Source organism: Xiphophorus hellerii, chromosome 14 (assembly GCF_003331165.1).
Source record: "Xiphophorus hellerii strain 12219 chromosome 14, Xiphophorus_hellerii-4.1, whole genome shotgun sequence".
NCBI lineage: Eukaryota > Metazoa > Chordata > Actinopteri > Cyprinodontiformes > Poeciliidae > Xiphophorus > Xiphophorus hellerii.
The window spans coordinates 19,615,713-19,631,661 of NC_045685.1; the positions used below are offsets into that span (position 1 = coordinate 19,615,713).

At 38.9% G+C, this 15,949-nt stretch overlaps 1 protein-coding gene across 14 annotated transcripts in view; it reads left to right on the plus strand.

The window, feature by feature from the left end:
- Positions 1-15,949, plus strand: part of col25a1 (collagen type XXV alpha 1 chain) — a 204,901-nt gene that overhangs the window by 137,662 nt on the left and 51,290 nt on the right. For 12 of the 14 annotated variants that reach the window (XM_032583101.1, XM_032583104.1, XM_032583106.1 and 9 more), the window contains exons 7-10: positions 4,263-4,334; positions 4,948-5,064; positions 8,670-8,705; positions 14,785-14,811. In XM_032583101.1, coding sequence (XP_032438992.1) covers positions 4,263-4,334; positions 4,948-5,064; positions 8,670-8,705; positions 14,785-14,811 — 252 coding nt within the window. Of the gene's footprint in view, positions 1-3,264; positions 3,325-4,262; positions 4,335-4,947; positions 5,065-8,669; positions 8,706-14,784; positions 14,812-15,949 lie in introns of all 14 variants that reach the window. The other 2 variants (XM_032583099.1, XM_032583109.1) reach the window with 2 other exon arrangements.

Below are 15,949 nucleotides of genomic sequence, written 5' to 3' on the forward strand. Positions count from 1 at the left end.
AGTACACCCTTGAGTATTTAAACCATTTAAGCACAATATTGCAAAGCTAATTCATATGTAAATATTTAGAAAATGCAACTGCCTGGTATTGCTAGGGTTTTTTGGTGACCATGTCTACTTTCAGGAGATTCTGGCCTGGTCTGGCCTCGTATCTTAGTTTTTGTTTGCTACAGATCAATTCCCTTTGCCACAGGCACATATGCAGCAACAGAGCTCCCCACCTAATAACTAACATCCGTTTTGGGAGTAAAGCAAACAAAAGCAGACTGTAAATGGTTAGGTTTTTCTGTCAGCCACTATGTTATTATCATTCTTACACATGGACATCAGCATTGAAACAGTATGGAGACGGAGCTGAATATTATTTTTTTTTCCACATTTCTAACACACACCGGTCAGCGAGGTGGTCAACATCGTGTTGACCTGCCCGCATCTTTCCACCAAAATGTTCTGCATGCATATGGCTCAGAATGATTGAAAAAGGACAATGTGTATCAGCTTGCATATGCCCCGTACTGGATCTCATGCCTGGAGTAAGTGTATTGTCTGTTCCCCCTGACCATAATCCACTGCTTGTTTTTCCCCTTCTTTGTCTTCAAAATGTTTGAGGTCGTAAATAACTTGAGAAATACTTGTGTTTCGATTCCAGTCGCACACAGCAAGGCTATTGTATCCCCTACTCATTTATGCTGCAGGCATGAATCAAAACAGCTTGCCTTGAAAGCCATATTCCTAATGAGCCATGCTTTTTGAATTATCTTTGGAAAACCAGAGGGATGGCACAAAAGCCATGTTTGGATAAGCCAGATTTTTATCTCGAGCTTGACTACAGATGAAGATTGATCCTTCACAGGACATGTTTATGATTATCTGCCAGTCTTTTAAGAAATACTTTCTTCTGTTTAGTGATGGTGAGTATTTGTGGTGAAGCACAACCTGCAGCATAAAGATCACCAACAGAATATGTAATCATTGCAGAACCAGCATGGCGCACTCTTTGCCGTGCAACTAGAACTTGGCTAAAAGTGTGCTTCAACTTTTGTTGTTCAAATTCAATCAATCATTATTCCTCAGAAAAGGCAGTTGTGTTTTTAAAAAACAATACAGTGCAAAAGTTTTGGGTCATCCATCATTTCTTTTTCTATTTTACTTTCAAAGAGCCAGACATGCATGTAATGTAAATTGACTTGAGCAGTATGTTTTTTCATGTTTTCTTAAGGTTTTTCAAAAATGTTCCTTACTTTGACTGCTTTTCCACTCATTTTCAATCTAATAATGGATCATTTCCAAAGAGGAGTAGGTTTTTTGTTTGTAAGTCATTTTAGACATAAAAAACTCCTAAACCTTACAAATTAATTTATCAAAAATGAAGGTGATCTACATATATAGTCTTATGCCTCTTTGTTAAGAAAGAACAAATCCTTAGCTCTTTGGTGCCAACTAAAATATCCAGATTCTTCAATTTTGCATATTTAACTTACCACAATAAATTAAAATATCTTCACACCATCAGAAAGACATCCCAAGTCCCCTAAAAAGAAAATCATGTAATTGCTTTTGAAACAAATCCGAGAGCTTGTTACCACGACAGCAAATAAAACGTACTAACAATCTCCAGCACAGTATAAGCTTGATGGGCGTTTGGTAAAAACATAAGGAAGGGAACAAAAGGAATACTGTTTGGTTGATGTTAGTTAGCATGACTTTGTGTTTTGCCCCAGAGATGAGGGGCAATCTAACACACTATGGAGCATTTATTTCACTGAGATTTAAATGTTTGGTGGACTAAAAATCACAGAGTCTGGATCCAGATCAAAGTTAATATGCAGCTGTAAATCATTGCTTCCTTCCAACACAGAGAAGTCCCAATGTTTTTTCATTTTATTCACTTTTCATGGCTAGATTACATCTGTCATGAAGTTTGTGGAAAACAAAAGAGAACCATTTTACTGAATTCCCAATAAACATCTCAATTTCTTATTTTCTGAAGCACAATAGGGAACAACACATGTGCTTATCAGTATATAGAAATTTAGACATTTTATAATAAAATATTGACATATTCTTTGTCTCTGACTTCAAGTAACAAAGTACTATTTTTGACATTTTTTTCCATGTGTTAAAAGTCTGAGTACTTCTTATTTTAAAAAGTTAATTTATATTTCAAAAAGAACCACCCAGCCTTCATGAGTGTGTGGCACCCATATGTGTTTTGTTCAGGCTGGATGGGAAATTGCTTTGGATCCTGTTTAGTTGACGACATACAAACCATAGCAGTAAAGCTGAACCTGTTATGCTGAGTCTTAAGTGGATACTTAGAAAATCAGTTCAAACTGAGCAACAAAACATTTCCTCACACTTTTATTGGACACTTAGAATGTGTTTTTCTTTGTAAAAAAAAATATATATATAAAGGCTCCTGTCCTGCTACCAGACCCAACAGCCTAGGCATATCAGGAACAAAGCAGATTGTTGCTACATTAGAAACCCACAACTACCAGAAAACTCCTCCAGCTCTGTTGCAGTTGCTTCATGGCTTTTCATTGATTTTAAAAAGACACCCAGTACTTTGTATTGTCTTCACTGCACCACATTTTCTCTCTTTGATGATCACTGTGTTCCACGTAATGCCTCGGAAACGTTCTAAAATATCGTCCTGACTGAGTCTTTTTGATGCTTGGAAGCCCCTAGCATACCTTGACTGGTTTGCCGTGAAATGCAAAAAAATGAAATGTCAGAAAAAGAACAAGAACATCAAGTTCATTTGGGTTTCATCAAAGGCACTTTAAACGAAGAACTCTTATGAGTTTGAATGTGGTGTTTAATTGTGAACACAACCACACCCCTAATTTTAAGTGGGTTGTGGCTTTAATACATTATTTTGTCTTTCCTCCTCAAAGATTTCAGTTTGCTTTTCAAGTGAAGTTCAAATATGGTTTTAGGTCATATCAAATATTAATATTATTTAATATTTTATTATAGTTCCACCATGGCACTTTACCATTGTTGTGAAGACTTTTTACGCCTATAATAGTTAGGTAACATAACCCACACACTACCCACATGGGCCCATATGTAAATCAACTCACTCATCATGATATTTGCACATTACTGTGAGAGTTTTCCCCACATTTCACAGTTTGTGGTAGAAGTGTAAGAATACAAGCTGGATTGTTGTCTTTTTCCGCCTTTTACTGTTTTTGTTCATCCAGTGTTTGAGTGTCATGTGTGTGTTGTGCCATGTTCTGCTGTTTGTCCCTTTAGGGATTGCCTGGTCTCCCTACGCTGGCTGCTTTGCACAGCAATCAGATCCTGACTGTCAAGGTTTGTCTGTGGTGGTGCTGCCCAGCTGCTGGGTCCGACCCCCTCTGAAGCACACACTGGCCGCTTTCCTTAAAGCGTGATGATTGAGTATTTACCGGAAAACCCCTGTCAATTGTTTCCTCTCTGTCCTACTGTTGCTAGCAGGCTCTCACTTAACAGATTTCTGCTCCATTTTACATCCCAGATCCTCCACTGAGAGCAAAGGTGGCCTTTTTACAACCTTGTAATATGTAGTTAACTGGAACAGACTCTGTATCCTGAAACCAAGACATGGTTTGGCTCATGTCCATTGACACTGAAATGAATGGAAGGAGCTCCAGAGGGAATACTCAATTATGACCAAAAGTGGCAAAATGTTTTTTTTATAGCTCATGCTCATGGTTCACCACACAGCCTCCTAACAACCAATTTGGCCTTTATAATTGTTTCATCGATGGCAACGCCAATGGGCGCGAGCAGAATAATGCAAGCATTGACAGACGGAAGGTATGAAATCAACCTCAACCCAGAAGGTTGACCCATGCTGGTTTCAGTGTGTGTAGCTCACAGGGTTTGACTTGGCAGCAGGCACGATAATGATGGCGGTGCTTTCACAGACAAGGAGCGATTCCCATTTTTCCACGGGGCGGGGCGACTGTGAACCCACTTCACACTCCAGAGGTGGTAATTAGGGGCTCCAGCTCCAAAAGGCAACCCCAGACTTCCGAAGCAAGTCACCTCAGTGTTGGAAAAGTGTGGATTCACCTCCATCTGTGAAGGCGCTGTTTGGGGGGGTTTCATGAACATGGGACTCCCTAACAAAATCTGTTTCTCTTTGCATTTGGCTTCTCATCCTCCTCCTCCTCCTCCTCCTGCTGCTTCTTCTTCTGGGACCTTCTCCTTCTTCAACCTTCTCTCACCTCTGAACTCCGACTTCTTGACCTCACACACCTGCTCAGATGGTCTTCCCAAAGATCAATCATGGCTTTCTTTCCGCTGACCAGCAGCTCATAAAGCGTCGGCTGATTAAGGTAGTGGGTGTGTCCTCTCTCTTGTGTCTTTGTCCACTGTGCCAAGTGTCACCAATTCACTTCTCTCTGTCTAGAGCATGCCAGCCTGTAGATTCTGTCATATCCACCCTCATGCTCCCTTCTGTTATTGCAAAAGTTAATAAGAAAATGTCCTAATAGATGCTTGGTAAAGTAAAACGAATTACTGTCTTGGCATTAATAAAAGGAATTTCCCCGCAAGTTAAATTGCTGGAGATTTTCTCAGAATTTCTCCTAATTGAGTAAAATTATGGACCACACATTTTCAGTATTTCTCTCTTGATTATTAAAACCCTTCGCTGACAAATGTGACCTTTTTCAGACTGTGCTTAATGCATAGTCCACTTAAGATTGCATGCATCTCAAGTAAGTTATGCAAATTTTAAACCATTACATTAAATTTCCTCATTGTTGTTTTATGCTAGCTCCAAAATGAAATCTTTCCTCCTAATTACGAATGGAGGTAGGCCATAGCCACCCACGAGATCATTACACCATTTCCTTTGTCATCATTTAACTGCAGTTACTTCTGTCTTGGTTGATCCAACAATATCACATAGAACTGATGTGGAAATGTATTATTTTTGTCATACAGGGAGATCAAGGCCAGGCAGGACCACCCGGGCCTCCAGGCCCACCTGGCCCTCCAGGACCAAGGGGCCCTCCAGGGGACACTGGAAAGGATGGACCCAGAGGTTTGCCAGGTCTAGCAGTGAGTATTGGGTTTTGATAAGAAGAGAAGCTTGACAAACTTGAACTAAATGCAGTTTTGCAACCCTAACTGACCCATTGTTTAATTATTTATGTTGGAGGACAAGACTTTCCAAAGACCTTTTTGATGTAAAGGGTGGAGAAATAATGGCAAGACTTTTTTAAGGATCAACTTGTAATTTGAGGACTATAGAAGACTTTCCCCATTAAAGTACTTTTACAAATACAAAATCCACTGTAAACTGTAGTAATATTTACTCCAACTTATCACTTTTGGTGTCTATTAATTATCCATGTTGATATCATTGATAAATCATCTCAATAAGTTAAACATTTACAACTGTCATAATGGCAAAAATGCAAAAACCTTTGGAATGTCTGGTATGATAACTGTTTCCATGACAAATGTGAAAAAAAAAATGGCACTGCATCCTTACATACAAGAAATGAGTTATGGGTCTTCTTAAAGGAACTGCTAGAATTTGGCCACTGGTCTCTGAGCGTCTACATGGCTCTGTTATTACTGGAATTACATTATGTTACTTCAGCACCATCCATTCTGAATTTCAACACCTGTTAACAATGTATGAAAAGCTTTAAAATACACGTCTTTTTTATTGCAATATCACAATCTCAGAGTGAAAATATTGAAGAAAAAAACCCCTAAATATACCTATTTAGTGTGAGAAGAAAACAGATGTTAATAAACATTCACTATCTGCTCTTGTCCCTTTCTAGTCTGGGGACTGAGATGGCCTTGAAAACATCGATTTTGTGTCTGGTGAACCATTTTTGTGTTGATTTGGCCAGATGTTTGTTGTTATTATCCAGTTGTTTTGTGTTTTCTGGCAAAGGTCTCCCAGTATTTTAAAGAGAACAAAGTTCCCAGGACCGTTGGAGCAACCCACAGCATCACATTTTCTCCACCTTATTTAAGAGTGGGCAAGAGAAGCTTTATCACCATTTCGTCCCTTTGGTTCTCGCCAGACCCACATGGAGTGTCTGTTAGAAGAAAGGACAATCTTAGGCCCAGTTTACACAGAACTGATTTTTATTGAAGCCGAAACATTTTTGTTGTGATACAACTGCTCATTTACATGTCACCAGTGATTGGAGTCTCTGACACTGGCACTTTTGCTCAGACAGATATCAGTAAAAACAAAGTATGCTACCTATATACAGTATATATATGTTTTAGTTGAGCACTAAAATCTCAGCGCCACATTGTGTCCTAGCATGACGACTACAGTGGACTCAAGGTGTCCCGGTACTCTCATCTAAGCGGTGATGCAGTGCCGTCTAAACATGTAACTTTTCCCCAATCAACAGCCGAAAATACTAGCAGTTTCCAGACAGTGGTCTCGTATAAAAGCCGTCATCAAAGCCGTAATCTCATCTAATCATAGGACTTGGTTCCAATTAAAACTCCAGCAGAGATTAGCAAATTACACATGTTTAAGTATTTATGGAAACTCTCTTGTGGAATGCTTTTGACACGAGTGACTGTCATTAAGATAACATCTAAATGAATGGCATCTGACCTCGTCAATATCACTCTTTGCTGCAGCTTTATAACAGTGAGCGTTTGAGATTTTCTTTTTTACATCTGTCTGTGCATGTTGGCAAAATAAGTTTGGGACCTCGTCTAACCTTATTGGTCAAAGTTCAGTCCATTCATCTTTCTCTACATGCTTATCCTTGCAGGGTCAAGGGGGTGCTTGTGCCTGTTTTCGGAGGTCATTGGGCGAGGGCCTAGACACACCCTGGACAGGTCACAAGTCCATCACAGGGCAATATAGAGACACACAGTACAAGCAACCATCGCACACACATAAGGACAACTTAGAGAGATCAGTTAACCTAACAGTCATGGTTTTAGATTGTGGGAGAAGCCAGAGCAACCACAGGGGACCCGCGAACAATCTCCATGCAGAAAGACCCAAGGGTACCAGAGTGCAACCCCCGATCAATATTGTAGTTTAAACTGTTCCAGTTTGATTATTGCTCTGACTGTAGATATGGGCAAGTTGAGGCAAGCAGCTGTAGCTGTTTCCTGACCTATCGAGATGAACACACATCTGCCTTACCTCAATGGAATGTTCTCTTTTCTTTCCCATTTGGAAGAGCGACTATGAGAAATCAGCCTTTCTCTCATTTCATATTTATAACCTCTTTCTAGTGAAATAGAATGCCATGGGTAAGAATTTTCTAGAAATTTAGTTCATGTTAAAAGAAGTAATGTATAAAAAAAAGGCTTTAAATGCTTCTGCTATATTTATTTTATGGCAAATGTTAGGCTTGTCAATTAGTCATGTACCAATAATTCGTAAGCAATTATGTCATAATAATTCATATTAAATAAAGGTATTAAAATTCAGGGTTGGATTGTTCTAAAATGTTCAGTGTGAGATTATGTTGCTGCACTACATGATGAATTTACTCATTATTGAGGCTTCTTGCACATCTTTTTTAAAGCATGGAAGGTAATGTATATTATTTTGCAACAGCTTCCAAACTACCAAATTTTTTATGCTTCTTTAAAGTGAATGATGGTCCTGGATAATTGAATCATCCTTATATTTGTACCTGAACACACACCTTAGTGTCAGAGTGGGAATAGATTAATTGGCAAAGGCAACGGCCAAAACGGGGTTTCACAGTCACTAAAATGTCTTCGGGTCTACAAAATTTTGTCAACTTTTCTTTGAAAATGCAACACTTTTTCCTCTTGTAGTCGCATCTAATTTGACTTGACCTAGTATTCAGAGGGAAAAATGCCAGTGGAAACCATTTTAACGAAGAGTGGAAGAACTGTTTGGCCTTTTTTTTCCCCCCTCAAATATTTATAGATAAAAATAAATCCCCCTGGGGTAATATTTTATTATTAAAAGGATTTATGTTGGCTCAAATTTTTCTGTTTGCAACATAACATTTTTCATTTCTTCATGCCCACCACTGGCTTTTTGCTAATTTATGTGAACCGGGAGAGAAAAAAGAAACAGAAAAAACCTTGTCAGTTATTTTCAGCCATAAAACCTTCTGCAGGCTCCAGCTGATCTTTATTGTGTTGGCAGGAATCTCAGTAGAAGCTCAAATATATTAAGAATTGTTTATGAGGTTATTTCCAACTTTTTTATGGTGATTGTTTTCAGTTCTTCCTGTAGAAGTTGCTAAACTTGTTAAAGTTTTTTTTTTCCAAGAAGCTACACTTCTTCTAGGTGTCTGTACTTTTCTTTACTTTTGGCTGTTGTGAATAACTTAGAAGAAAGGCAAGTACTCTGTATATAAAATTGAAATGACATGTTTCTTAGTGATGTACTGAAATCTGAATGAGGTTTGGACCAAAAGCAAAACCCAGAATGAGGTTGTCGGATAGAGACATGGACATAGAACGGGGCAGGTGGTAGAGCAAAACAAAATCCTCCCAGGCAACGTAAATTCTGTTTTGTATAATTCTATTCTGCATATTTAGAATCAGCAGATTGGGTCCATTTGCATTCACAACCCTGTTCAAATGAAATAAAAACTTAATTGATGTGTTTCTATCTTTTTAAACAAGTCCACACTCTTATATTGACTGCCTTTATTTATTTATTTTTTTTCTAGGGTGATCCAGGCCAGCCAGGAGAAATTGGACTCATGGTGAGAAATTATTTTACCTTCTAAATTGACATTTTTTTCATACGATTGGTGCAGCACTCTATCTTGGTTAACTTAGGAAAGGAGCATCAGCAATTGGTTTGAAATGTTGTATCTACTGTGGCAGTGTTATAATTGGCCATTCCAGCTCATCCAGGAAGGACTCATGATGAAGAAGCTCTTCAGCTTTAAGTTCATAATGCAACAATCCCATCGATTGTTGCATTAACTTTACCAGTGAGGATGAGGAAGCCACGTATTTATTTCAATATCATATCAAGAGCTGCACAAGATTTTCATCATGGCGTATTTCAATGGATACGCCATGACGACCGATTTGAGGACATGTTAAGGTTTAGGTATTATAATACAGCAACATTTGATGTGTTGAATACTCATATGTTCTGAAAAATATGATTTTAACATGAGGATGACACTCAACATCTTTGCTTGTAATTCAACCACGGAGTGTATTTTTGGTATTTAATAGTTTTCATAGTGGCATCACATGGGTTTGATGTCGATTTTGTTTGCAATTTTTTTATGCAGGGACTTACTGTTAAGGATACATTTTATGATAACTGATAAAACACTTTTTCTCACAAACCCAAACATATTGGACAGGCCACTAGCCGGCGGACAGCAGGTGGACGCAGCTTGCAGCTAATAAAGCTTTTGATTAAAGTCTCCTCTTAAAAGCTACACTGAAAAGGTCAAAGCAAGCTCTGGAAAAAAAAAAAAATCAAAGGAGACCAATTGACTAAAATCACATGCTGCTGTCGGATTTTTACAGAAGCAGAAACGGGAAACGATCAAGGAAAAAGAGCCTTTTTATCTAGAAACCCATTACCAATGACCTTTCGGTACACTCGACAATGACTCTTCAATGTTTTTTTGTTCCCAAATGTTTTGTTCCCATCGCCGTTCATACAGTAGCTGTGAAGGTAGCTAAGTTTTTGTGACTCATGAGAGTAAAACGGCAAAGTGGAGGGTCCCAGGTGTTCTTCCATAAGCCTGAAGTGCTTTTACAGCTGTTTATGACAGCAACAGCTGGAGTTCCTCTCCAAAATGTCCTCTCGTAGAGCTCTACGTAGAAGTAATCACTTCTCACTGTGACTCTTTAAATACAGTACAATACAGTTTCATGAGTAAATACGCTGCATGACACTGATATACTTTTAACAAGAGATAAAGTCATCATCTGGAAACAAGCCCCCTTGATCTAAATCAGCAGGAGATCAGCACAAACCAGCTGTTGTTGGGGGTGGGGGAAATAGATGCGACAATACATTTACGATGTCAGAAGGTCTGTTTTTTGTTGTTGTTTTTTTTAAGCCAAATGCTGATTGCTTGCTACTATGTTAGGTCTATTAGTAAAGATGGGATTTTGGATTGGTAGAGATATTCCTGTTGTAGGTTGTGTGTGTTTTGACTCAAGAGAGAACAAATTGAGAACAAGAGAGTTAACTTGTCAGTCAGGAACAAACCTTGCATCCATCCTTAAATCTGAGGAATTATATGTTCTCAAGCATTTGGAGCTGAGGATTAAAAAGACCCTCTCCCATTCCTCTCAAGGTTCAAGATTCCATAAACATTTTGCCCCCCCCCCCGCAGCGTTCCAGGAGCAAGACACTTAATTTGACATGGCAAACCATTTTTAATGTAGATGCCCTTGTTAAAGAGGCAAAAGTAGAATCCAGAGTTTTCCAGCAGCCTTTTACGACATGTGGTGCTGGTTAGGGGGATTAAACTCTTGTGGTGCAACAAGGAGAAGGAGAAAGTGGAGAAGGATGAAGAGGAGGAGGGGAGGTGGCAAGACGACAAAGGAGAAAAAGAAATATTTTTAGAACTCAAAGGTTGGAATTGATCAGTGCCACAAACTTTTTCTGGAGTAAATTAAAAAAGGTGTTCTGCTGTCTGTGAAGGTGGCTTTCAGTCTTTGCACAAAGTATTTATTTGGATCGTGACTTTGCTTGGAAAAGATTAAATGAGACTGTAGAGACTCCATCCATAACTGGAAAAAAGCCCCCCCAAATTCATTGTGGTGTTATTTCCAGTTTAATTCCCCTTTTCATCCTGTATCTTTCCAAAGTCTACCCACATTGCTCAAAGTAACTTTTCCGATATGCCTTTTTTTAAGTAAGAACACACTCATTATTTGTTCATGTCTTTAACTACTTTTTTATTTAATGTTCATCCACAGCAAGAGCAGAGATGTTTTGGAATTGCTTGGAAACAAACCAGTGCATCTGGCAAATATTCAGTCAACCACTTTCGGATGTTTGCACAGCGCAGCCATGTTTAAACTATTCATCTGTGTTTTTATTAACTTGAACCTACAAAAGCACAATATTAGTTTTTGAAGCAGATTGCTCTGCGTTTATTGAAACTACAACAACGTATTTAAAAAAGCATTAAAGTAGCTGATTTTATTGTAAGTTATTCCCATGTTTAAAAACAAAACAAAGTAATTTGCATGTCTTTTAAATTTAAACCTGTGGCTTGAAAGTTACACACATACATATCATCAGGTCATAATTAGTTACAAATGCAAAATTTGTTGAAATAAACTTCCGCTGGGTGTAATTTACCACAGTCACTACCAAAATGTGTCTTGAGATGGAAGTGTGAGTTATGGACTATTGAATATCCTGAAATGATGTCTAAAAAATGAGTTGAAATGGCCATTTCACGCTTGTTAGAATTTTAAATGGCCTATTAGCACCGTTTGTTTTTTTCCACCCATTCGGACCACAACTTCCTGTCCGTGTTATTTTATTAATTTGAAGCTGAAAACTTTAGGAACCACCAATTTAACATCTTGGACTAACCAAAATATACAGAGTGACCGGCCTTGCAGCCCTTGGAGAAATCGCAGTCTACTGCGTTAACATAACATTGTACCCAGGACTGTCATCGCATCATCATCAAGCTCTGCAACCTGGAGTCTAATGAAACTTCAAATTTCAAATCTTTACCGCAGATTAGGTTGTTTTTTCTTAAAACAGCAATCTATTACACAATCAGGTCATTACTTAAACTTTCAGTGTAGGTTCACCAAATAGACTATATGATTATTTTAGTCGTACCAGTATGACGAGTGTTACTGAAAAGCCTGAGAAAATAAACGCCTTGCAGACAGTAGAAGTAATAAAAAACACAGGTTTTAAGTTTCTGTTTTAATATGTCACAGTAGTATATAATCTCAAATTCATGACCATTTTCTTAGTTACACTCATTGTGATTGATTAAGGCAGAAGACAGCTTTCTCAAGTACAAACAAAGCATCAAAATTGGTAGGAAATGGGATTTAAGTAGCATAAAATATGGCATGCTTGTTGGTGCTAAGCAGGTTAGCATAAGTATTTTACAAACTGCTGATCTGCTTTGCATTTGTACTCACATCAACTGTCTAGTTTACTTAGAATGAACAGGGAAAGATAATATATCCAGTGTTCAATGAATGAATGAAAATGTCCAACAATCATATAAGAACAAACAGACCAGACAGGTTTGGGATGACAAACATCCAAACTGCCTTTTAAAACCAACATATGCAGAACACCAAATCTGAACTCACACTAACCTTGAAGCAGATGAGATACAGCAGCAGAATATCATACCTGGTGTCATTCCCTTCTGCTAGGAAGGATCAAATTCACACAGTCTCACCAATGTTGGTCAACGACAGATTGTAAAAAATATTGCCTGGTCTAGCCTGTCTCAATTTTAGGTGGTAGAATCAGAATTTGGCAGTAACAACTTAAAAGCATCAGTCCTGCCTTTTCTCAGTCAATTAAGTAGTTTTTGTTGGTGGAGTAGTTTGGTGGAGGTTTTCTTGGCAGACTTTAGGATTTGTGGAATTGAGCCCATTTGTACCAACTGAACACTATTTAAACCACAATTTAACTGAGTACTATGGCTAACCCTCATGCCCATCTTTTGATGGCTATTTCTAGCAGGATAACTCACCATTTTATTTCACTTAAATAATCTCAAACCGCTGTCTTGGACATGTTAATGAGTTTACTGTACCCACTCTCACCAGATCTCAATTCAGTAAAGCACCTGGGAATGTGGTTGAACATTTTTACATTAAAGATGTGTAGCCAAAAAATCTGATGCAGCTCCAGGAAGATGATGTCACAGTTGACCAAAATCTTGAAGAAATGTTTCAGACACCTTGCTGAATCTAACCTACAAAAAATTAAAATACAAAAAACAGGTCCAATTTAGTACTAACAAGGTGTAAAAAAATCTAAGTTAATCTCAAAAGCACATTAAGACTGACTGAGTCATCCATGCTTTCAATAGGACCTTTGAGGTGCCCGTATAAGATCAGCCCAAATTTGTTTTCTAGTGCTGCTGGAGTTGAGTGCGGGAAATGACCTGGGGACTTCCTTATTGTTGGTCAATTCCAAACCCATGAATGGACATTCAGTGATTTGTATGTGTGCTCAGATACTCAACTACAATAACCATCCTGTTGTATGTTTTCTGATTGTCCAACGCTGACGCTAAGGTGTAAAATGTGGGGTATACACAATGGTAAAGTATTCTGTCATACAAAGTTTCATTTACCTTAGATTACTGCCACTACTTATCAATGTTTGAGCTTTAGTTTGATTTGAAAAGAGTCCGGACTTCCTTGAGGGCACTTGACTTTCTGAAAAAAGTCTTTCCTGCTTCTAATTTTTGAGTGCTCTCAGATGTTGCCAAGTTAATTAGCTCTGAGGCAAGTGGCACATGCTCTCACATTCCTATTGGGTCATAAAGATGTTTACCAAACCCTTCTGAGGTTAGCAAACAAAGGCATTTAAAAGCAAGTATGAGGAAAACCTTTTTTTTTTCTTGGCTGATAGAGTAGTGAAAGTTCTTTACTGAGGTTTTTGTTATAGGTGTAGATGGAATGCACAATAAAAGACCTGCCACTGAGCAGCCCTTGCTTGTGTATGTGAGAACTTGCTGCTAGCAAGACTTTAAAGGGCAAATGTTGAGGAAAATGAAAATGGGATACCTTGAGCTATGTGATGAACGCTTTGCTTCATCAACAAAAACTTAACAAGAAGTGATCCAACAAGCAGCTCCTTCCCAGAAAGCCAATCATTATTAAGTCATATCTTGGCTCCAACGAAACCATGCTTGATTTGCACAGACATTTGCACTGACAGACAAACTTTTCAACTTTAATATGACCTCATTGGGAACTTTTACTTGTAATGCAGGCACACCAAAGTTTTAAACTCAACAGGGGACCATATCTTTTTGACATTTATATAGCATCAATGCAAACAAGAGCTGAAAAGTTGCTGCCGTGAAGGGCTCTTAGGGCAGAGGGTCTGTCTGACCCCAAACAAAGCGCCAAATGGCAGCAGTTTCTCAAGCCCAAAGCAAGAAGAAAACTGGCTTATAAGGCGTGCCATAGCAGCCAGAACTAAAAGGTGTTAATGAACTGCTTAGATACGGCAAGAATCCAGTCTTCTTTTCACAACATTTTGTCCATGGAGCCAAAAAGAAGGCTGACGATCTAACATGGTTTCCAGTTTAATTGCAATGAAAGGCACTATTCCAGATTCATCCATCACCGCTTTGCATCTCAGAAACGAGGCGCCGTTTCTTTTTTGCGCTTTCTAACTTTTTATCTTTGTAAGGCTTTCCAAATATTGGCCCATTTAGGTAATGAATTTGTCTTGGAGTGCGCTGGGAGCGTGGGGTGGCCAAGACGTTTTTCTTGTTGCTAAAATGAATAAAGATGGAGATTGTCATAAAAGATAAAACCCTAAGAGTCTTAGTTATCCGTTGTCTCATTTGGGATTCACATTTAGGGTGCAGTTCCATGACAAGAAAGGCTCAGAGTGAGGCGATTTTCAGTTCTTGCCGGAGAAATTAAACAAGGGGCTGATTGTGATTCAGTTCTGCCTGAAGGGCGTATGCGCACTGCATGAAATCCTCCCATGAGTTTGCCAGGCTCACTGCTGGCTTCAAGGATTGCATTATTTCATCTGACCAGGACTCGTTTTCTTTTTTCTTTGCTGTATTTTTCTTCCACTCAATCTCTCTCTGTCTCTCTCATCTTTTACAGGGACTTGAGGGGCCTCAGGGGCCAAAGGTGAGTTATAGAAAATCACTAGCTTTTATTTTAATGCCCACTGGAATTTTAGTTGCGCCATGTCAGCTGTTTGGGATTCCCCAATGTCATTGCGCTTTCCGATTGGCTACCTGTCACATTCAACAGTCCCTAGTTGGAGGACACCACATATGCTGTGATATCAGGCCAAGAAAATCCAACATGGTGAATACCCCTGAATTTATATCGGCGCGGTCCCGGCATTCTACCGACTGGACCCGATCAGCCTTAACACAACACATGGCAGGATGATCTGTTACGATTATTGTAAGCGATAGTCTTATAATGCCGAACGTTGTGAACTAGGCTTTAGGAAACCCGAATTCTGACGTAAACCAAAAGATACTGTCTTCTGGCCTAAGAATGTTTTTTCTTTGATAGTAACTAGATATAAGTCACATAAGTGACAGTAAAATATGTAGGGTGTTTAACATATTTACCTGGAGATTAGAGACACGAGAGCCACAGTCAGGTCAAGTAAACAGAAGGAGAAGAGGGCAAGAGAAGCAAATGAGAGATGGAGAACAGAGAACCTGGAGTTAAGTGCTGCGATACAGACTGATGTGGGAAACAGATGGAGGCCGAATCCAGCCATCAGGTAGCTGCCAGTGTTTGTTCAGTGTAACCCAATCAGACATTTCCTGTCTGCGCCGTCATCTGTTGACGAGGCGGTAGTGTGTACGTGAAGGGGTCAAAGATGATCCACTGCCGCGTTAATGACTCATAATCCAGCCCCGAGGCTGCTCAATTAGATCTTCTGCTGTTTGGCAAAGAGGCCACATGGAGACCCCGATCAAGTTTCATCACCTCAGTGGCTGTTTGGTTGCCATTAAATGATAAAACACCCGGCATGAGTCATGTTTACTCAGTATTTTTGAGGGGAACAAAAGGGGAGAAAAATTCAAAGACTCCGTTTTATTGTTCCTGCTCTCCAAAATCTACAACTAGAATAACAATAAGGCATTTTTAGCAGAAAATTGCTAACATAAAACCAAGTTAGGTGGGGAAGGGACTTCATAAAGAAATAAATAACATTTTAGTAAGTAAAAGCCCAGATGTACTGACTTTCTTCACAGCCAGAACTGCAGACAAGATCGATCTAACAAAGCTAATAACCCAC